The sequence below is a fragment of the Cervus elaphus genome, chromosome 11 (assembly GCF_910594005.1).
Source record: "Cervus elaphus chromosome 11, mCerEla1.1, whole genome shotgun sequence".
Lineage (NCBI taxonomy): Eukaryota > Metazoa > Chordata > Mammalia > Artiodactyla > Cervidae > Cervus > Cervus elaphus.
Window position 1 is genome coordinate 4,133,656 of NC_057825.1, and position 21,108 is coordinate 4,154,763.

General features: G+C 56.6%; 2 protein-coding genes across 14 annotated transcripts in view; one reads left to right on the plus strand and one right to left on the minus strand.

Moving 5' to 3' along the window:
• Positions 1 to 10,170, minus strand: SPACA9 (sperm acrosome associated 9). Of its 4 annotated transcripts, XM_043916521.1 has the most exons (6): positions 10,036 to 10,170; positions 7,349 to 7,541; positions 4,511 to 4,686; positions 1,723 to 1,925; positions 847 to 994; positions 1 to 69 (listed from the first exon to the last, which is right to left on the minus strand). In XM_043916521.1, exons 3-6 carry the CDS (start codon positions 4,655 to 4,657, stop codon positions 58 to 60), a joined length of 510 nt encoding a protein of 169 aa, XP_043772456.1. In that variant the 5' UTR covers positions 4,658 to 4,686; positions 7,349 to 7,541; positions 10,036 to 10,170; the 3' UTR covers positions 1 to 57. The 4 variants fall into 4 exon arrangements, with proteins under 4 accessions (XP_043772456.1, XP_043772453.1, XP_043772454.1 ...); XM_043916518.1 differs by having other exon boundaries at positions 1 to 994; XM_043916519.1 differs by lacking the exon at positions 10,036 to 10,170 and adding an exon at positions 7,716 to 8,053 and having other exon boundaries at positions 1 to 994.
• Positions 10,171 to 10,203: 33 nt separating this feature from the next.
• The window catches only part of AK8 (adenylate kinase 8), a 132,946-nt gene continuing 122,041 nt past the window's right edge, over positions 10,204 to 21,108 (plus strand). For 4 of the 10 annotated variants that reach the window (XM_043916504.1, XM_043916507.1, XM_043916505.1 and 1 more), the window contains exons 1-3: positions 10,204 to 10,545; positions 13,945 to 14,029; positions 20,381 to 20,430. In XM_043916504.1, coding sequence (XP_043772439.1) covers positions 10,348 to 10,545; positions 13,945 to 14,029; positions 20,381 to 20,430 — 333 coding nt within the window. In that variant the 5' untranslated portion in view covers positions 10,204 to 10,347. Of the gene's footprint in view, positions 11,030 to 13,944; positions 14,030 to 20,380; positions 20,431 to 21,108 lie in introns of all 10 variants that reach the window. The other 6 variants (XR_006343300.1, XR_006343299.1, XM_043916511.1 and 3 more) reach the window with 2 other exon arrangements.

Genomic DNA, 21,108 nt, shown 5'->3' on the forward strand with positions numbered 1-21,108 from the left:
TGCCAGAACACGTTTTTATTCTTGACTGTCGCCCCCGAGGAAGCAAGAATACAGAAGCTAAGTCGCCCCCTGCGAAGGGAAAAACCAACAGTGAGACAGCACCTCTGGCAGGCTCGGCACCAGCGCCCGGGCCGCAGGCAGGTCGCGGGGACCAGGTGACCGTCCTCCTACAGGAGCCACACTGTCAGTTCTTCCGGCTTCTTTCCATCTCTCTCTCAAGGAAAGGAGAGGCTGGGCGGCTTGTTCCCCTTTGGTCCAGAGACCTGACCCCACCGAGCAGCCTCAGGCCGGAAGGGAGCCACGCGGTCTCTTCCGGCTGTGTGGCTGAGCCTGGGCAGGAGGGTCAGGCCCCCAGCCCTTCCAGGGGCCCACCCCCCTCCCCTGAACCCACCAGCAGCAATGTAAGTGGGGGTGCTTCTCCTGGGCACAGGGCCTGACACTCGGAGGCGAAGGAAAGTGAGAGGTTAGAGCGCTAGAGGGAAAGAGTTTGGAGGCCGTCATGGGGTAGCCCCCTGGGGATCAGTAAGTGACAAGGATGGTGAGCACCGGTACAGATGGATCAACTGGTGGAAACCAGGCTTAGTTACAGGACGCCCCGCGGGATGGGACGGGAGGGAACACGATGGGGTGGGGCAGGGCTGGGGTCGGGTGGGTCCCCCCAACCCCGAGTTACAGTTTCCCACCGGGTGGTCTCCAGGGCGGTTTTGAACTTCCTTGGTCTTTCCCCCCAGGTTTGGGGACATTCTGTGTCAGTTGCCCACAGTTTTGTTTCCGTAGCTGGGGCTGGGTGCCCGAGGCCTGGGGAGCGTGCGCGGTGGCCAGCGTGGCTGCCTGGGGCTCACTCACTTGGTGCAGCGCTTTGCGGGGCAGCTTCTCCGAGTGGGCGACCCACTCTTTCATCAGGTCCAGGATGATGGGGATGAGGCTGACCACACCTCCGTAGTGGTTCCGGGCCTCGTCACAGCTGAGGTGGTTCACCACGTCATGGGGGTATCTGCAGGGCGGCGGGACGGGCTGGGTGAGCCCTGCTCCGGGGACTGGTGTGCCGGCAGGGGTTTTTCCTAAGGCTGCCCCCGCTGCACAGCCCCCTGGGGAGGCTTTGGAGCCGTGCGCCTGCCAGGCCAGGCTCTCCATGCCAGGCATGGTGGTGGCTCAGCGGGTTTAGGGCCCCAGAACCCCCAGGGGTCCCGGTGTGAAGGGTGCGAGGGGAGAACCCCTGGCCTGCGGCTGTCAGAGACCTGGGCGGGGGCCGAGGAAGCCTGCTGTCACCACCCCAGGCGCACCGCGTACCGTCTGACTTTGCTCACCCTTGTACCTAAACAGCTTGCTCTGAAATCTGGTACTCTGTGCTGCGGATCGATCCCCCAGGGCTCAGAATGAGGGAACCGAGTAGCATACGCCCATGGGATAGGGCTCCTGATATCCCACTTCTTTGTGGGCTCCTGGGAACAACTGCTCTGTGACACCTGCTTCTGGCCCGGTGCTGCCTCGAGCCAGAGGGTTTTCGTTCTGCTAGGTCTGGGCTTCAGAATCCCTCACTTTCAGTAAACGATTTGTTGGGTCAGAGTCACTCGGTGAACCAAGGGGCCTAGGATTTCCCAGCTGGGGACCTCTGGACAGTAGCCCCGGGACTCACTTCCTCCAGGGGTTCTCTCCCATCCCCGCCCCAGCTCCTCCCACACGAATGTGCGGAGACCCCTGATGGGACCAGGAGGGTCTTACTTGGCTCGCAGGCTACTCAGGTCATTGCTTTGGCTCACGAGGGTCTTGCATTTCTCGAGGAGGTTGTTGGTGACCGGGGTTCCAGCGTGCAGGGCCTCGAAGTGCTGGCAGAGCTTGCTGAGCTCCGAGCAGATGTCCAGGAACATGAGCAGGATGCGCCGGTCTGTGGAGTTGCTGCAGTGGTGCTCCATGTAGCTCTGCACCTGCAGGGGCCCGCGGGTGTGAGTGCCCAGGGCCCCCGCGCACCCGCCCTGGTCCTCCGGCCCTCCCGGGTGACGGGGGACAGGCCCCCGGTGTGCGAGGCCGTCGGGTCTACAGGCCTGTAGACTGTGACGGGCCCCATCTCGCTCAGTCCTCCCTGAATGCCACCCTCCGGGTCCCCTTTTTCAGTCCTCATTTTACAGATGAATATGAGGCTCAGAGAGTGAGATGCCTGCCCAGGCACCACCGCAGTGGTGAAGCTGAGTCACCCTAGCTCCAGAGCTCTGAGCCCGGACCCAGGCAGCTGAGCCAACACCTGAAGTACAGGGGGCTGGTCCCTGACTCTTGATGCCAAGGTCCCACCCACTTTGAGAATTTCTGGGCTGGGCCACTCAGTCGACAGAGCAAACTAGAATCTGTTACAGTCTTGTTGTCCTACGTTTCCAGGGGCAGAGAAAGGAGGGACAGGTCAGTAAGGAGAGCTGGGAAAACTGGTCCGTATGAGGAAAGAAATGCAGCCTCCGCCTCCCGCCACAGACAAAATCAACTCCAGGAGAATGGAGAACTTGTTTACTAAAAACAGGGACTTCCCTGGTGGTCCAGTGGCTAAGACTCTGCTCCCAGTGTAGAAGGCCTGGGTTCCATCCCTGGTCAGGGACCTAGACCCACATGCCGCAACTAAGAGTTCACGTGCTACAACTAAAGATGCCGTGTGCTACAACTAAGACCCACGTAACTAAATTGAGCCAAATGAAAATCAATATAAAAAATACTAAAAACAAACTAAAGCTCCCATGTGAATGTGTTTTAGTGGGAGGGAAGTTTTTCATCACCGACTTGATGGACATGAGTTTGAGCAAGCTCCGGGAGTTGGCAATGGACAGGGAGGCCTGGCGTGCTTCAGTCCCTGAGGTTGCAAAGAGTCGGACACGACTGAGCAAGTGAACTGAAGTTTTTCTTAAGCCACAAAAGAGGCTAAGGACAGTGATGCAGCTGATCTAATTTCAACTCACTTCCCTGGGGACCCTGGGGGCCTTTCCAGCTCAGGACACTCCACATCCGGACACCCAGTCAGTCTGGGTCTGAGATCCACGCGGGCACAGGAGGAGCGGGCTCCAGTCTGGGCAGGATTAACTGCCCCATTCCATGTGGTCCTGCCCTCAGGGATCTGCTGGAAGGGGGTGTCGCCTGCCGCCTCCGGCTCCTGGGAAATTCTGAGTCTACACCCGGGTTTTCCTGCCGCTCCCAGCTGCCTTGTTGCTAGGGGATGTCTTCCCCCAGTGATCTCAAGTGGTCCTTCCCAAGGACAACAGCTCTGTGTGGGGGAAGAGGCTTTTGGCGCCCACAGTATCCGCCTACGCTGCACGCACACCTGCCCCAGGATCCAGGGCAGGGAGGAGCCCACACCGTGGCGTAACTACAACAGAGCGGTCACTGGGCTCCTGCAGGCTGCGGGGCAGGCGGTCACCTTCCCATGCCCCGGGCCAGGGAGGGCAGGGGGAGGGTTGAGAGTCCACACAGGCGGGGCTGTTATCCACCAGAAGCCTTCTTGAACCTAAAGGCAAGAAGGAGCACGCTGGGGTCACAAAGCCCGGATGGAGATTCTGAGCAGAGTTGGGGCGTCTCAGGTGGTCCTTCCTGATACTGAACACCTGTCCATGCCCGTGGAAGGCTGAGCCTTTGAGGGATGGGCTGACGAGGATGCAGCCGGTTTACTTTCAAACAGTTCAGAGGGAAGAGGGTGTGTATAAACATGGCTAAATAGTAAACTGGCATACCTGGGTGAAGGTTATATGGGTATTTTTCTGCAGGTTTTTAAAATTTCAAGTTAAACTGGGAGAAATTTTTACCAAAAAAAATTTTTTTTTTTTTTTGAGAATGTTGCCGGGCCAGGGTTGTTCTCTGTGGCCCCGTGCGCTTCTCCTAAGCAGTTCTGAGTCTGGTCCCCACTGCCTAGCAGGTGGCATCTCTTCAGTGGGAGAGGGACCCATCTAGAGCTGAGCTGCTCAGGCACCTGGCTTCCTGGAAGGCTGCTTCAGTCTTGAGGCCTCCACGTTCGGCAGGGCAAACTTGGACAGCAGCTCACCCAAAGAGGAGACTCCGGTTAAATGAAATCATTTGCAAACGTGACTTAGCAATGTGCTTGGCGGGTCACAGTTTCTAAGCCCCAGGGGAATCCAGTGGCTGGGACCATGTCCATCTATCTGTCCACCACACATCCCTGTCCTGAGCCCCAGGGCCTGGGACGAAGGACGCTGCCAGGTGCTGGGGGCGTGGGTTTGCAGATGATCTCAGGAAATCCGCCTAACAGCCCTGGGAGGGGTGTGCTGCTCTTTCTAGTTTTCAGTTGAAACCAGCCGGAGGTCACAGAGGTGGCATGTGGCAGAGCAGGGACTTAAATCCTGGCTGGTGGTGTCTCCAGCCCCCGCTTTCAGCTGCTTTCTTACTCACATAACTGGTGAGGGAATGAGTGCCTGGCTTGTTCCACAGTTAGGGTCTGAGACCTGATCCCTGCACCCACGTGCCGGCCCTCTCTGGGCCTTGGTTTCCCCAACTTTCCCAGCAAGGGGTCGGGGCCTGGCCCCACCTGCCCGATGCTGGAGATGGGCCGGATCTTGTCGTGGGCGTCCTCCCTGCAGTGCTCCAGGGCCGCGATGAAGGTGAACTGCTGCTGCTGGAAGATCTTGTACTTCTGCTCCACGTTCCGCAGGGACTCTTTCACCTCATTCATCATTCTGCCTGCTCACTGGGGCACAGAGGAGCCTGTGCGGAGGAAAAGGAGAGTCCTGAGCTCCCAGGGCGCTGAGCAGCTTCCCACAGCCCTGGGAGCAGAGAATATTCAGCCCCGTGTTGCAGAGAGGGAGGTGAGGCCCTGGGATGCTGCACATCTGTGACACATGTGTCACATCTGTCAGTGACACAACCAGGCTTGACCCAGACCCGACCCGAGCCCTGTTACCCTCCAGGGACGTGGTCTTTTCCGCGAAACAAGACTTCCTTCCCTCAACTGTAGATGGGAATTTCTCCGGGCCTGTTTCTCCAGATTGTGGGTGTCTATCATACACACACACACACACACACACACACACACACACACACACTCCAGGACACAGTCTGGGCCTCAGTTTCTCCAGATTGTGGGTGTCTATCACACACACACACACACACGGCCTCCCATGGCCATGTGTTAAATCTATTCATCAGCTGGGATCCAACTGTTTTAAGACATCTGCCACTCAACAGTTGGTAGCAAAGTCTAGGGATTGTTTTCCAGCTAGGCAGGGGAGGTCGGAACCGGGACCCTCTCAGTTTGAGGTGCGGTTACTCGTCTCTGTGCTTGGGGCAGGAGCCCTGAGCTGGGGTTTGCCAGTCCCAGGGCAGGACTGGCAGGGATGCCTTCTCCTGGCCCCGCCATGCTGTTTGCAGGGAGGACGCAGGTTGGAAACACTGATGCTGTGGGGAGCACGCTCACAGACGGTCCCCGGTGTGATCCGGGAGGTCCGCAGCGCGTCCAGAGCTGCTGCTGCGTGGAAACGGCAGTGGGTTCTGTCTTCCATGACATCACAGGTTTACTGAGCACATGCCAAGTGCTCGGGGTCACAGGTTTATGGAATGTTAGGGCTGGCAAGCACCTCAGAAGGTCAACTCCCCTTAACCTCGGGGGAAGCTGAGGCCCTGGGTCTCGCAGCAACCTTGTGCTGGAGACACCCTAGGTCCTGGGTTTGCTGAGGTCTGACCGCCAGCATCCTCGAAGGTGCCGCAGCCGCTGCCCCGCACCGCGAGGCCCCGGCACACGGGGAGCCCAGGCTCAGCTGCGCGGAGACAAGGCCCCAGCGAGATGCTGCAAGTGGAAGGGGCCAGAACGTGGGGGGCGGGGGGACTGAGGAAGGGAAGGACGCATTCCAGGCATGCCACCAGGTCCCAGGCTGGGAGGAGGCTTGCTTCCTGCTGGGCCCCGCCCTGCAGACGTCATGGGGCCCTTTTGGCAGCACCATCCTGAGCACCAGAGCCTGCGTTTGCCAGCAGGACAGCACAGTGCCACTGGGGTCAGGCCTGACCCAGGGCCACGTGGGGCAGGGCCTCCTTCCACTCAACTTTCCACCAGTTCTGCTGAAACTAACCCTCACCCAAGACAGGCGGGGAGTGGGCTTATGGGATGCCGCGGGGCCCACGGTCAGACACCTGTCATAGCCAGCCAAGGCCCCCCCAGCCCTACGTGTAGGCGGGAATGACGGTCAACCTGGGTGCAGTGGTTTTCTGTTGCCTCCTGTGGAGGCAGGCCTACCAGGACCTGGCCTAGGGAGAGGAGAGTGAGGCACATACCTGGGCACATACAAGGTAAGGGGGTGCCAGGAACTCAGCAATCAAGACAGGTAAAAGTGAGCATGACGTGCGCCCCCCCCCCCCCCCCCCCGCCAAAGAAAAGGCCGCAGGAGCTGCCGACGGCTCGGCCTCCTAGGGGAGGGAAGGTCTGGAAAGAAGGCCGGCTTTGGAGAGGAGGGTGGGCAGGCAGGCAGGCAGGCGGAGGAGGTGGGGCCCTGGGCAGAGGGTGGAGGCTGTGGGCAGGGCGAGGCTGAGGCCCCACGTGAGGGTAGAGCTGTGAGGGCAACCACGGGAGCTTCTAGCCCAGGAGGCACAGAGCACTTGAGGCGGTCATTCATTCATTCGTGCTGAAGCGCCTGCCAGGGCTCAGACAACCTGCAGCGTGCTGGACTGGGCACACAGCACTGAGCCAAACAGACGAGACTCCCTGCCCTGGAGGGATGTTAGGAGTGGGAGGCGGACAGTGAGCAAACGGTAGTTCAGATTCAGGAGAAAAGAAAGCGGGGGGTGGGGGGGTGGCCAGAAGGGCTACGTGGCCCACAGGAGGGGCACGTGCAGGAGGTGGGTGGGTGCAGGGGAGGCCGAACTGGAGCCTTCAGCCTTCACCGAGATCCTGGGCGGCTCGCCCCAATCCTCCTAGAAACAGCCAGCTACTCAGCGAGGCTCTAGGTAAACCCTGGACGAGCTTCATCTCAGATGCTCGCCATAGCCCGTTGAATGAGGTACCACGGTTTTTCCCACAGGACAGACGACAGAGCTGAGGTCTGGCAGCTGGGATGTGAGCAAACCCGGATGTCCCACTCACTTCTGCCCGATTTCACTGAGCCTGAGATCTTTACTTGGTTACCTCCCCTCTTCCCCTCACCTCAATGAGGGTCCATTGAGAGAAACACACCAGATACCAGATTGAGGCTGCAGGGAGGTGGGTGGGTGGGTGAGGTGTGGATACCAAGGGCCTACACGACCCAGACCCAACACCTTGCTTCCACTTGTGAGACTGTTCTCTGTTCCCCATCCCAAAGCAACAAGGACTAGCATTCAATGTATCCTGCTCCCTGCCACCCTCCTGGGCTTGCCAAGGTCTTCAGGGATACAGCCCTACCTTGGCTGGTGGCCCCAAGAGGCCCTGAGAGCAAAACCGACTTGGTTCTTGATCCTATTGATTTGTGACATGCGCACCAGGAATGTCGTGCGGGGAGCTGTAATAAGCTATCCAAAGCGACTGTCCCTTGAACAAGAGTCACTGCAGTCAAATTAGTCTGGATGAAAGGCAGGGGGTGCAGGCGCTTCTCGATCTGGGGGAGGAGGAAGGAAAAAGTGATTACCCACTAGATTTTCAGCTTTAATTGATTTGTATTTTTCCTGGCTGTTAAAAGAAGATTAAATCACGGTATGAAAAGTGCCTAGGGCTTAAAATAAATGAGGAGAAAGGCAAGTCGTTTCAGAAATGTCCAGGAAGCAAGCCGAACCTCTGCAGTGCAAATTGCAGGCTTGGTGGTTGTGTTCTTTGTTCAGAGGGAGGCTGCTTCCTTCCCTTCCCCAGCTGTCTCTGCAGTTGGATTTGACTTGACAGGCCTACCAAGGTGTGCGTGCTTTGAGGAGGCAGTTCTGAGGGGAAGAGAGCCCTTTTCCCTTGGAGGCCGTGTCTCTGGGCTGGTGACTGCTGGCAAAGGCTTTGGCTAGGAGTCAGGAAACTGAGTCCCAGGCTGGCTCTTTGTTGTTGTTCGTTTGCTCAGCTGTCTGACTGTGACCCCACGAACTACAGCACACCAGGCTTCCATGTCCTTCACCATCTCCCGGAGTTTGCTCAAACTCACATCCACTGAGTCGATGACACCATCCAACCATCAATCCTCTGTCGCCCCTTCTCCTTCTGCCTTCAGTCTTTCCCAGCATCAGGGTCTTTTCCAATGAGTTGGCTCTTCACATCAGGTGGCCAAAGTATTAGAGCTTCAGCATCAGTCCTTCCCATGAATATGCATAGGAAGGCTGGCTCTACTTTGGATTTAATGAGTGACCTTGGCCTAGAATTTTCCCCTTTCTGGGCCTCAGTTCAGTTCAGTTCAGTTCAGCCGCTCAGTCATGTCCAACTCTTCGCAACCGCGTGGACCACAGCATACCAGGCCTCCCTGTCCATCACCAACTCCCGGAGTTTACCCAAACTCATGTCCATTGAGTCACTGATGCCATCCAACCATCTCGTTCTCTGTCGTCCCCTTCTCCTCCTGCCTTCAACCTTTCCCAGCATCAGGGTCTTTTCAAATGAGTCAGCTCTTCGCTTGAGGTGGCCCAAGTATTGGAGTTTCAGCTTCAGCATCAGTCCTTCCAATGAACACTCAGGACTGATCTTTAGGGTGGACTGGTTGGATCTCTTTGCAGTCCAAGGGACTCTCAAGAGTCTTCTCCATCACCACAGTTCAAAAGCATCAATTCTTCGGCACTCAGCTTTCTTTATAGTCTAACTCTCACATCCATACATGACTACTGGAAAAACCATAGCCTTGACTAGACGGACCTTGGTTGGCAAAATAACGTTTCTTCTTTTTAATATGCTGTCTAGGTTGGTCATAACTTTCCTTCCAAGGAGTAAGTGTCTTTTAATTTCATGGCTGCAGGCACCATCTGCAGTAATTTTGGAGCTCCCCAAAATAAAGTCAGCCACTGTTTCCCCTGTTTCCCCATCTATTTGCCATGAAGTGATAGGACCGGATGCCATGAACTTAGTTTTCTGAATGTTGAGCTTTAAGCCAACTTTTTCACTCTCCTCTTTCACTTTCATCAAGAGGCTCTTGAGTTCTTCTTCACTTTCTGCCATAAGGGTGGTGTCATCTGCATATCTGAGGTTATTGATATTTCTCCCAGCAATCTTGATTCCTGCTTGCCCTTCCTCCAGCCCAGCGTTTCTCATGATGTAGTCTGCATGTAAGTTAAATAAGCAGGGTGACAATATACAGCCTTGACAAATTCCTTTCTCTATTTGGAACCAGTCTGTTGTTCCATGTCCAGTTCTAAGTATTGCTTCCTGACCTGCATACAGATTTCTCAAGAGCCTCAGTTTATCCATTTGTAAAATGAGGGAGTTTGGATTAGAAGCTCCTCAAGGGCTCTTCTGCTTCATTCTAATGCTCCATGATTGACAACTGATGAGGAAAGAAAGGGAAAGTGGCTCAGCCAACAACTTTGCACCATTCTGAGCCTCCAATTTCTCATCTGTAAAATGGAATGAAGGTACCTATTTCTCAGGGTTGGTGCAAAGATTCAGTGAGATAATATCACTAAGAGTAGCAGCTATGCATTGTGCATTCACTACACATCAGTTACTAATACTTCTGATACATTAGCTCATGGAATCTTCCATAACACCCACTTCATAGGGGAGAGAAGTGAGAGCCTGCCAGGGCAGGCTGGCACAGTTAGTTGAGAGTGGAGTCAGGATTTGAACTCTGCGCAGTCTGCATTGACTATGCCATACTCCCTCTCCAGAACGTTCACAGACCCCATAGTTTTGTTGAGAGTACAGCTCAAAAACGGCAGCTCCTCCTGAGAAGAGCAACTGGACAAGAGCTAGAGCTTCCATTTCAGTGCTGTGGCCACTACCAGGCGTTCCAACCCCCGCCCCCCACCCGGGATGAACACGATTCGCAGATCTCCTTCCCCCCATCGTGTCCCACCCCATCGGTCTTTTGGGTCAGCAGAAGCGGCGGGCCCCCTCCATTCTCCAGCGCCACCCCCTCGCCCCCCAGTTTCCAAATCCACGGCTTGGGTGGCCCTCCCCAGGCCTGCTTTAACCTTGGTTGTCCTAGAGCGGCCTTCACTCAACGGAGCGCCCTGAAGCCGGAGAGTCTCCGCGGGTGTCTGGGGCCCCGGTAGGGCGGGGAGGCCCTTCCCGGGGCTTGGGCGGAGGGGTGGGTGGGGTGGGGGAAAAGCAGGAGTGAGAAGGGGCGGGGCCGCGGGCCTGATTGTTACCGCCGCTGCCATAGCAATCGGGTCACGTGGCAGCCCAGCCTCCGCCCCCGGAGCTGCCCGCTGGTCCCCGGCGTCGAGGGACACACCCGTCCCTCCTTTTTCAAACACCCTGCCCCACATCTCCGGGAGTTGGTGATGGACAGGGAAGGCCTGGCGTGCTGCAGCCCATGGGGGTCACAGAGTCGGACACGACTGAGCGCCGGAACTGAACGGCCCCACATCTACCCCAGGGTCTTCCTTTTAAAGACGGGGAAACTGAGGCCCAGAGAGCGGAGCTGGGGTGGCTCAAGGAGCACCGAACGCCTGGGCCGGGGCGCCTTGGCGGAAACAGAAGTAGGATCCGCCTCCCGCCTCTCCCGGGCCGACGTGCCCTCGGGGTACTGTAGAGTGTCTCAGCGCAGGAGGGGGCCCTCTGAACCAGGAGGCCGCAGCAGGAGGAGACTTGGGGTTCCCCGCTGAGGCGCGCAGAGTCGGGGGGCGAGGCCGGGGCTGGGGAGCATTTGATTCATGCGGCTGAGGGATCCGGCTGAGGGATCCGGCTGAGGAGACCCGGAGCCAGACCCGGCACCAGCCTGGCCCCCGGGGTGGGGGAGGGGGGGCGGGAGCGACGCGTGCTGATGACGCAGCGGCGTGGCGCCCCTGGCGACGGCGGTCTCCAGGGAGCGGCGCGTGCTGATGACGACGTGGCCCTAGCGACGGCGGTCCCCAGGGAGCGGCCGCGCTGCGAAGCAGCATGGACGCGACCACCGCCCCTCACCGCATCCCCCCGCAAATGCCCCAGTATGGGGAGGCGAACCACGTCTTCGAGTTAATGCAGGTGACCCGGGAAGCCCTGTCCTATCGCGACACCAGGCGGTGGCCGGGGACCCTCTTGGAGGCGGTCCTGCTGCAAGCTGGCTATCCTACATCTGGGAGGGGTCACGTCTGTTAGCCACGAGGCCGCCCTACTTGGGGTGTCCGACACGACTGTGTCATCGTATCCCCAAGGAACCCCTCGACCGAAAGATGCTCCTTGACCCTACTCAGCTGGCCCTGGAGGGAGGAAAAGGGGGCAGGCCATCCCGGCCGTGACTGGACCCTTGCTCCGACCCAGTCATGTCGATGACCTGGAAGAGGTTCCTTCCTTTTTCTCAGTTCCCCTGTCTGTGAAACGCGAGGTTGCAAGAGGTGGTTTCCAAGGGACTCGTCGGGTGCTGACCATTCCCAGGCTGGCTGCGGTGTTGTGTCTGAGCGGGGGAGTGTCGGAGTTGAAGGTGGCCTCTCCATCTTCTGAGAGGCCCGCCTCCTGGGACACAGCCCTGTGGTGTGGACAGCAGCTTTTCCCACCCGGCCCTTTCTCCTCACAGCCAAGCGTTCAGGGAAGCTTCCAAGCCCTCACCCTGAGTTCCCGACCTGACTGATCCACTGCCTGTGTGACCTGAGGCAAATCCACGCCCCAGCCTGTTCTCCGGGTTTCCCTTCTGCATCTTGGGGTGGTGGTTTAGTCGCTAAGTTGTATCCGACTCTTGCGACCCCATGGACTGTAGCCTGCCAGGCTCCTCTCTCCATGGGATTTTCCAGGCAAGAATACTGGAGTGGGTTGCCATTTCCTTCTCCAAGGGATCTTCCCGACCCAGGCATCCTGGGGAAGTGAAGGCTTTGGGAGCTGAACTGGAGGATCTGTCAGCCACTCAGGTTCTGAGGGCCAGAGGGAAGCCAGAGCATTTGTCTGCTCCTCCGGGTAGACCCCCACCCCCAGAGGCACCTCCTCAGTGATGCCTGTGGCTGTTTGAGCGTCTGACAGCTCCGAGAGCAGAGCTCAGAGTAAGAAACCCACGTCTCTATCTCTCCTGCAGACATACGCTTCCTTTGGAAAGTGTTCACTGATAGAGGGCGCACCAGAGATTTCTAAAACCGAGTGACTGATCTAAGTAGAGGAGATAGCTAGCTGAGTCCTCAGTCCGCAGTGGTGGCGGGCAGGACACAGGCAAGTCCTGGGGGCACCCTGGTCTGCTCTTAGGGAATCTGGTGTCTCTCATAGCAATTGTTGGAAGGAGTAGCCTGAGGAAGCTTTTAGTCCATTATTTCCAGTCCTTAGTCATTTCTGTGCTCCCTACATGGTTTTTCACCATTTTCATTTTTTAGCATTTTTATTTTAAAATGATTTTGGACCCACCGGAAGTTATGCAAGTAGCACAGAATTCTAGTGTATCCTTCCGCCAGCTTCCCCCAGTAATAACAGCTAACGTAAGGGTAGTGCATTGTCAAAACCAGGAAACTGACACAGGCACAATACTATTAACTAGACTACAGACCTTATTTGAATTTCATCCATTTTTACCAGCACTCTTTTTTTTTTTTCGTATGAGTCTGTGAAATTTTGGGCTTCCCAGGTGGCTTAGTGGTAGAGAATCCACCTGCCAATGCAGGAGCCACAGGAGATGCAGGTTCAGTCCATAGGTGGGGAAGATCCTCTGGAGAAGGAAATGGCAACCCACTCCAGTATCCTTGCCTGGAAAATTCCATGGACAGAGGAGCCCGGCAGTCTACAGTCCTTGGAGTTGCAAAGACTCGGTTGCGACTGAGTTACTGAGCATGCGCACATGCATATACCACACACTGAAATTTTATCACAGGTATAGATTCATGAAACCAACAACATATTTCCATTTTAACGTCATCGTTTCTTTAAATCAGTCCACTTTTAAAAAGTTAACTTATTTTATTTCATCCTAAGGTTTGATGTACTCATTTTTCTAATACACATCAGATACGCAACTATTTAAAATTAAAGTTTAGAATATTCATCTGTGAGCTATCTAGAATCATCTCCCATGGTCTCACCCGCACCATAGCACCATGGGTCATGTCCAGCTGTGTGTTAATAGGTGTGGAAGCTGAGGCCCAGACAGGGGAAGGGACTGGTGGGATGCCGAGTGGGGCTGGGCCTTCTCACCATTCAGAGCTGTTTCTACTGCACCGTTCTCCATCTGCCCACAAAGGGCTGCAGCCCTGCCTGCTTGTCCCCAGGGCAGAAGGCTGCTCCTTTGTGCACCGGCGCTGCTCGCAGCCACCTGGTTCATTTCTGTGCCTTTTTTTCTAGAACCATGGAAGCTGCTTTACTTTAGAATTAAATGGCCAGACAGTCCCAGGACTCTTTAGATTCCTGGCTAGTACATACCCTGTCCCACACTGGACAGATGCAGATAGCCGCAGCGGCCACGTCACCCAGCACACGTTCTGTGTGGGGCCGCTTCTGTGGTTGTGCTGGGCACCGAGATGTGGATGAGGCAGGAAAGGGGATGCGTGGGGGCCACAGGAGCGTGCCACAGGATTGACCTAGTGAGCGTCATGAGGAAAAGTGCTTCATCCTGAGGGAACAACATCTGCAAGGGCTCTGAGGGGTGGATGGGTGCCCTGCAGGAGAGGGATGGAGAGAAGGCTGGTCTGGGGGGGGCCACAAAGGAGCTGAGAGGCAAGGGCCCCAGAACTGCTTGCTCTGAGTCAAGGGCGCTTCCCCCCAGCTCCGCCTCCCTCCAGGTGCCCCTACCCCCAGCAAAACCCATGTGGCCATTCCTTCACACCTCTGCTCCCAGGGACCAAGGCAGACACACACTAGGGTGGGAGGCAGGGAAGAGATCAGGTCCCGTAACTGGTATCCATAGCAATGCCAGGTTGCTTGGCCACCGGAGCCTGGGACCTTGGGTGCCCATGCAGGCGTCAACCCCCTGAATGTCTGCCCTGTGCCCACAGAACATGCTGGAGCAGCTCCTGATCCACCAGCCCAAGGACCCCATCCCATTCATGATTGATCATTTGCAACGAGACAACGATTATGGTGAGCACCAGAGTGGGCCTCTCCCTCTCCCACCCCATTCCCAGCTGTCCCTCCCCTCTTCCTCCTGGGAACCACTCTGCCCTCCCTGTGCCTAAAAGGGAGGTCACAGCAGGGACGGGGACAGGTTTTGACCACTTGGGGAGGTGGTTAATTGAAAAAAAGCCTTAATTTCTTCTGGAGCACAACTCATACAAATGCTCTTGCCAAGTGATTAAAATAAAAACCTCAGAATGGCCCACAGAATCAATTATTAATGCTTTGGCACGCCCCAGCTGATGTCGCCTGTTGGGTTTAAGCTCTGTGATCACTCCACTTGTCAGGTGTAAGTGTGGCTTCTGGTCTACCCAGACAGGCTGTGCTCAGCTCTTCCTGATGGTCTTGTTATGGGCTCTTGTTAATGAGTTCCAGAGCTCCCCCAAACCTCGCCCAAGTGAATGCAGGCCAGCCAGACCCAAGGCGGGTACCCAAGACAGGGAGGAGGGAGAGGAGGCGCTCTGTCCTGCGGTCGATTTGCCGAGTGAAGGAGCCTGGCCGTCCCGCGTGAGCTGTCAGGGAGGCCGGTGTCCCGGAGCTTTGATGTTTCTTTCACTGGAACATTAGCTGCTTTGAAGGTGTTCCCGGCACAGCAGTGAAATGAGTGGTGTAGCCGAGAGGGACAGAGGCCTGAGATGCCCGTGGCGGGGTGCAGAGGCCTCAGATGAGAAAGGGAGCGAAGTAGTTTTTTTTAAAAAGGGTGAGAGAGAGGAGACTCAGAGCCGGAAGGTTGCCAGGCATGCCTGATCTCTTCTGGGGGCCTGCCCGCCGGTCCTGGGCGGGCCCAGCCCATGGGAGTGGGGGGCTGTTTCAGAGACCAGAGTGGGGCAGCGCGATGTGGCGTGGAGCACCCCCGCACTGTCCTTTCCTGAGCCTCTAGGGAGGCAGAATCACGCGTCTACGCTGGGTGTGAGCTGCCGAGGTGCCCCAGGTGGAGACCGAGCCGGGGTGGCGGGGCTGGGGGTTGTTCTGCTCTGCCCTGCGGGGACTCGTCTAAGGGGCCTCGGTTACCTGGTCCTCTGGTTGGTGTGGGTGGGAGGGAGGCTCCCGTGCTCTGTGGGGGTGAGAAGCCCCCTTGCTTCCTAGTGGTCCTGCTGCAGATCCCTGCTCACCACCCCCGCCTCCCCAAGTAGCCTCTTTTGTCTAGAGGAAGCTGTTCCTGCTGCCTTACCCCCTAACCCACCCCCAGGCCGTTTGGAGCTGGGACTGTAAGCTCTGTTAACCGAGGGATGCGGGGGGCACTTCTGCCTGTGTTCCCCTCTCATGCCGCCCCCCCACCTTCGCCCAATCAATAAAGCAGAGCACAGTCAAAAGAAAGGAAAAGTTAAAGGCCAAATAAAGCCTCAGTTTCCTCCTCTGTAAAACGGGCATGTCTGGTCACTGAGATGGAGGCAGCCAAGCCCCATCCTGGCCCCTGGTGGTGTCAGTGGAAGGGACGCCGAGGCCTGGAGGCTCCGGCTGGGCTTCAGGTGGTGCTGGGCAAGTGTCCGCTTGTGCGAAGCCCGGTGAGAGTTCTGAACTAAAACCATACTTGAGAAAAGAATGCTTTGAACTCTGACTTGGGTTGCGGTGGCACTTCCTACTTCTGGCTTGAAGAGTTCTGTTCAGGGGCGTGTGTGCCACGCTGTGTGTGCCCCTGCTGCCAACCTCACAGCTTCACCAGTCTCCCCGCTAGAATTTCAAGAGCCTGACCTCCAGGGTACCACTCGTCTTTACACTTTTGTCTTGCCCCTCTCTGTGCAGTTATGACTTTCAGTGTCGAACTGACCACTTCACCAGAATTTTGAAGTCCAGACATCACCATTCTGTTTTAGCCGCAATGCAGGTGTCGTCAGCTGGGCGCTCATCTCAGGCGCTGGCCGTCCCGTGCCCTGGTCCGCTGCCTCTCCCCTCCCCACCCCCTCACACCCCCTCAGCATCCCTTTCCATTTATCCGCAGGCTGCCCTCCGCAGAGCCCTTCCTCCTTTCTCCACGTGACACCGCTCTGTCCCTCTCCAGCGGGGTGGAGAATTCAGACCCTCTTCGTTCAGCTCGAGCTGGGGGTGGGGGGCTCTTGACTGTCCTCCCCGACACCTGGAGTCTTAGGCTTTTGGCCCAGACAGTCTCAGGGAGTCGAGTCGTTGGATCCCAGGAACCACAGTTCGGAGGGGTCGACTTGTTCCTGCAGCCCTCCACCCCCACTCCCAGGCCTTGAGCCAGCAGCTCGGAGGGACGCGGGCACATCTTTGCGCTTTTGCTCAAGTCCCACAGCTCAAGTGAAGAGAGGGCATCTCTGGTGCCCGTCCCATGCCCAGGCCTCCACCTCCCGGTAAAGCAAAGACGCGGGAGAAGGAGGGGAGGACGAGGAAGATGGGGGAGGACCACGCTTCCAGGATTTCTCTAGGAGAGGAGAAGCTGGAAAGAGTTTCACGCGCCCTCATGGTTCTAGAAGAGGACAGGGGGCGTGGAGAGGTCCCCTGGTGTCCAGCGAGCATTCTTGCGGCCCTGGGCTTGTGGGTCAGTCAGTCTTGCCTTCTCCCAGCCGTACAGCGGCCTCTGTCACCTGCAGCCAGGTATTCAACCCCCTGCCGGCTCGGCCTGCATGTTGGGTGGGCGGGGGGGGGTTCCCTGCGAGGTGTGGTGACATGGCCAGTGGCCAGTGTAGAGGGGCAGAAGCCTCTGGACTCCTTGCATGGAGTGTGCACGTGAGGGGGTGGGGGAGCCGTTGACACAGGGCTGGCAGCCCCTTCGCTGCGAGAAAAGCAGATTTAGTACAAAGTGAGCATTTACAGTAGCCCTGGGCAATATTAAAGCAGGCGATGGTGTATATAATGGTGTGTTTCGTTTTTTATCAAACGTTTGTCCAAGAAAGCTGTGTATTAGAGCTCCAATACCTAAGGGTTTTCTTGTGAATTTTAAATCATGCTCCTAGTTAAACCTCAAAAGGCTCTGTGGATGGAAAGGTTTTTTGATTTCCTTTGAAGTGGGTTGAAGAAGTTGATTACTCTTGGCAGTCAAGCAGCCTTTTATGACACTGTTTATAAATAATTACTCATGAGCAGGGCTGGAGTTTCAAGGTGTTAGATTTTAAGAAACTGAAATTAATCACATAAATGTGTGCAAGAAATTAGGTGGAGAGAAAGGCCGTGTGAATGTTCCCCTTTTAAAGTATTTTCAGAGATGTGTACAATTTGGGTGCCACTTACAGGAGCCCGGAAGGCGGGCCAGGGTTGGGGGGGGCCTTCCCCAGCAGCCGTGGAGCCTCATAACTTTGTCAAAATGAGCGTATGACTTGGGAGTCTGTGTGTTCCCAAAACACTGTTGTCAAGGTGCAGTCCCCCTTCTCCTCGGTCCCTCGGACCCCGAGCCCTGTTGGGTCTGCCCTAAGTTCTAGGATCCTATGGTGGAGGCCTGGGGTTGGAGCCCTGGAGAGGCAGCAGGGTGACGGGCACAAGGGCCAGACCCACAGCCCACCCCCAACATCCCCCGCCCACCGCTCCCTTCCTCTGGCTTTGGCAAGCGGGCGTTCTCCCCATGGTCCGAGCAAGCTCTGTGCTCTAACACACCAGGCCCCACCACCCTTGACCCCCTCCTTGCTGCCCTAACACTGCCCCTCCCCTCAACCTCCCCTGGCACCCTAGTTCCAATCTGCCCTGATCAGGTGTTCCCAAAGCCACCTCATTTCCAGACCCACCCACCTTCTGCGGCTTCTCTCCTCCGGTCGGGGCACCCGGGAAGGCCTTGCCCGGGTTCCAAGGCCAGAGAGAGGCCGGGCCATGCAGCCCTGTCCTGGCTCCCAGCCCCGCAGCTGAACATGCCTCGCCTGCCCTGGGCCTGCGTCCAGAGCTTCACCGCCCCGTGGAGCCCAGACTCTGGACGCGCTCTGGGAGGTGCTCTACCTGGCGTTCTGTAGGGCCCACGGGTGGCCGTGGCCAGGTGGCGGCGGGGCAGCCCCCGTGGGCCCTGTGTGTGAATGGCACTCTGGGCTCAGGCTGCCAGGCCGGGTGTCCAGGGCGGCAGGGCTGCCCCCCCAACGCCCTTCAGTGGCCGCCCTTGGGGCCTTGCTCCTGTGGGTGGCCCTGGGCCTGGCTCCTGCCCGGGCGGGATTCTCTGAGCCACACTGGCCTGTGAATAAACCCGCCTCTACTCGACTCAGCTCCTGCGGCTCGCACCCAAGGGTGCCAACTGGCAGAAGATGCCCGTGCCAGGAGGTAGGAATGGTGGTGACAAAGGCGGCCGATCACTCAGCGGCCACAGAGGGGACAGCTGAGGAGGAGGCCATCGGAGGCCCTGCTGTGTGCGTGGCTCCTCGCAGTTCTAGCTGCCGGAGCGGAGGGCGAGACGGGCTCCCTGCAGCCAGGACACCCTCTCCACTGCTCAGCAGGGGGACCAGGCTTAGCACGGCAGCAGCACCCCTCAGTCAGGAGAATCCCAGGGGAGGAGCCCAGTGGGGATGGGGGCTGGATGGAGGGGGTGAGGAGGACACCCCTGTCGGGGAGGTGACAGGTGACCAGGTAGGAAGACAGGAGGAGCGTCGTCAGAACGAGGAAGTCCAAGATGAAGGGAGGGGCTTGCCCAGGACTCCTGGGTGACCTGGATTCCCGGTGGGGGTGGCTCTTAGGGTGCCCAGGGCACATCCCGGCTCCTGCGGAGGTCAGGCCCCTCAACAGGGGTCCCCGGGGACTTAAGGGGACACAGGGCCCACTGTGGCCAGAAGAACCCTGGCAGCAGTGGAGGGCGGGAGGCCCACCAGCCGAGTGTGGCTTGGAGGGGAGGGGGTGTGCAGGGGCTTGCTGGTCTGGAGCATGGCCACGCGTCCCAGCAGCAGGCGCCCTCCTTTCCTTCATCCCTGATTGCATCGCCCGCCCAGGAAAGGCTCCGGGCTTGCAAGGAGCAGGTTACCTACATTTCACACCACGGGGCCAATGGACCAGGTTTAGAAAGGAGGGCCGCGACAGTGTTTGTTCTCAAGCCATCAGCTGGGGACACGCAGGAATCCAGCAGCAGTGGTGACGTGTGTGCGGCCTCGTTCGTGGTCCTCGGAGAGACTGCTCCCTTGCGGAGAGCCGGCAGAGGCCCCGCTCCCTCCCAGGTCTGGCGGAAGCAATCACCTCGCCCACCTGGCGCGGGCCACCATGCTCTTCCCAGCAGCACTCAGCCCCGTGCAAGTTTGGAGGAGGTGCTCAATGAGTGTTTGTGGAGTGAATTGACGAATTACCTTGAACTTGCCCTCAACATTTTCCCTGAAAATGAGAAGGGGCTGTGGGGTGGGGCAAAAGTCTCTTCAAACCCAAGCAGCCTGGCTGGGTACCGGTGTGTTGATGATGAGTTCAGGGGCCACGCGGACCCTCCAGTTCCTTCTCCGTGTCCACTCTCAAGCTAGGAGGTCTCTGCGTGGACGCGGCTCCTTCTCGGAGGCCTGGCAGGAACAGGCCCCGTGGGTTGCTGTGCACACCTGTTCACCTGTCCCTGGGGTGGGAGGGGGCCGGCCGACAGGTGGAGCCAGAGGCCGGCTTCCGCCCTCCTTCCTCCAGCGCTGAACGCCCCTCGCTCCCCACAGTTGGGAGCCGGGAAGGAACCAGCTTGGAGTCACCTGTCCACACACCACATCCTGTTGCCCTTGTTTTGACCCAAGCACATACCTTCCAGGCCTCTTCTTTAGATGCTGGGCTTTTTTTTTCTTCTTTTCCAATGGCCAGTACCTACTCACTAGTCCAGGAGTGTCTTTAGGGCTTCTGCGGGGCCAGGAACCTTCCAGAGCCAGGAGTGCCACTCTGAAGCCCGCGGTATCCATTTGCATAGAAATATCCATGTTTGAAAACAAAGCCTTTCCTATCTGGGGTTTTATAAATCTGGCTCATACACTCCAGGCTTTTCCCCATTATTTCCTTCTGTAACATGATGGGGAATACAACTTGCTAAATAAAAAGGCATAAATATTTAAAAAAAAAAAAAAACACCTTTGAAGGTTGATTTACATAAAATACAGCTTTATTTGAGAGCGTGTCCCTGAGACAAAGTCTCTGTTTAAAATGCTTTATGGTGTTTGAAATCCCAATTGTTCTGGATATTTATTAGTTCGGCAAACAAGTTACCATGTCCACGTCCCCTTGGAGACAGAAGAATAAACCATCTCGGTGATCACTTACCTCTCTAAACACAGGATATGTTCTATGGTGGGAGCGTCTCAGAACCACTGGGTTACAAACGACCGCATCACTCCCAGAAAATGAAATCTGGGGAGGAGAGAAATAAATATACCCAGAGCTCTGCAGACACGGGAGGTGGTTTTTTTTTGTCATACTGAACAGTGACATTCAAATCTCTTTATTCCACAGTGCCGAAGATTATAATATTAGGTCCACCTGCCTCGGGGAAAACAACCATAGTAAGTGTATCATATTAACTGTGGTAATACAGTAATATCTCATTTATCCTGCAAAGCTGGACTGAGGCTGCCCCTCGGTGAATTTTCAACATAACTGAGACTTTCTTCATCTCTTCTCTCTCCTGCTTCCTAACTTATTTTCTCATTACAAGAGGCAGCATGTGTTTGTAGTAGAAAACCTAGAAAATACAAAAACAGAAACAGTTCCCCAATCACACAGTGATGAGCATTCTTTGAACATGTGAGATATGCCTGCCAGGGTATTCTCATGGCTACGTGTCCACCATCTGGGCACACCCTTCATTCCACCCTTAGGATACGTTTCCAGAAGGAGAAGGGCTGGGTCAAACAGCACACATGTTTCAAAGACTTTTGGTATAGAACCTTTGGGTTCACCAGTTAAATTTTAATCATGCAGTGTTTCAACCAATCAGAAAAGCAGAGAAACAGCACCAGACAGACTCATGTACCCAATTCCCAGATTTTACAGGGACTTGTCAGTTTGCCACATTTGCCATGATTTTCTCTTCATTTCAAAGACAGTGGAATTTTCAGGACAGAGCAGATACCTCATCCCACTTCATTTCTCCCTTTCTATCTTCCCTCATTGGAGACAACCTCTGTCCTGAAGCTGAAACTTCGTTCCCTGTATGGTTTTAATCTTTCACCTCCTTTGTT

Coding starts and splice junctions, on each gene's coding strand:
- SPACA9 (XM_043916518.1), bottom strand. CDS start 4,657: ATGATGAATGAGGTGAAAGAGTCCCTGCGGAACGTGGAGCAGAAGTAC. Junction 1,926..4,510: donor CCATCTCCAGCATCGGGCAG/GTGGGGCCAGGC, acceptor GGGCCCCTGCAG/GTGCAGAGCTACATGGAGCA. Junction 995..1,722: donor CTGAGTAGCCTGCGAGCCAA/GTAAGACCCTCC, acceptor GCCGCCCTGCAG/ATACCCCCATGACGTGGTGA.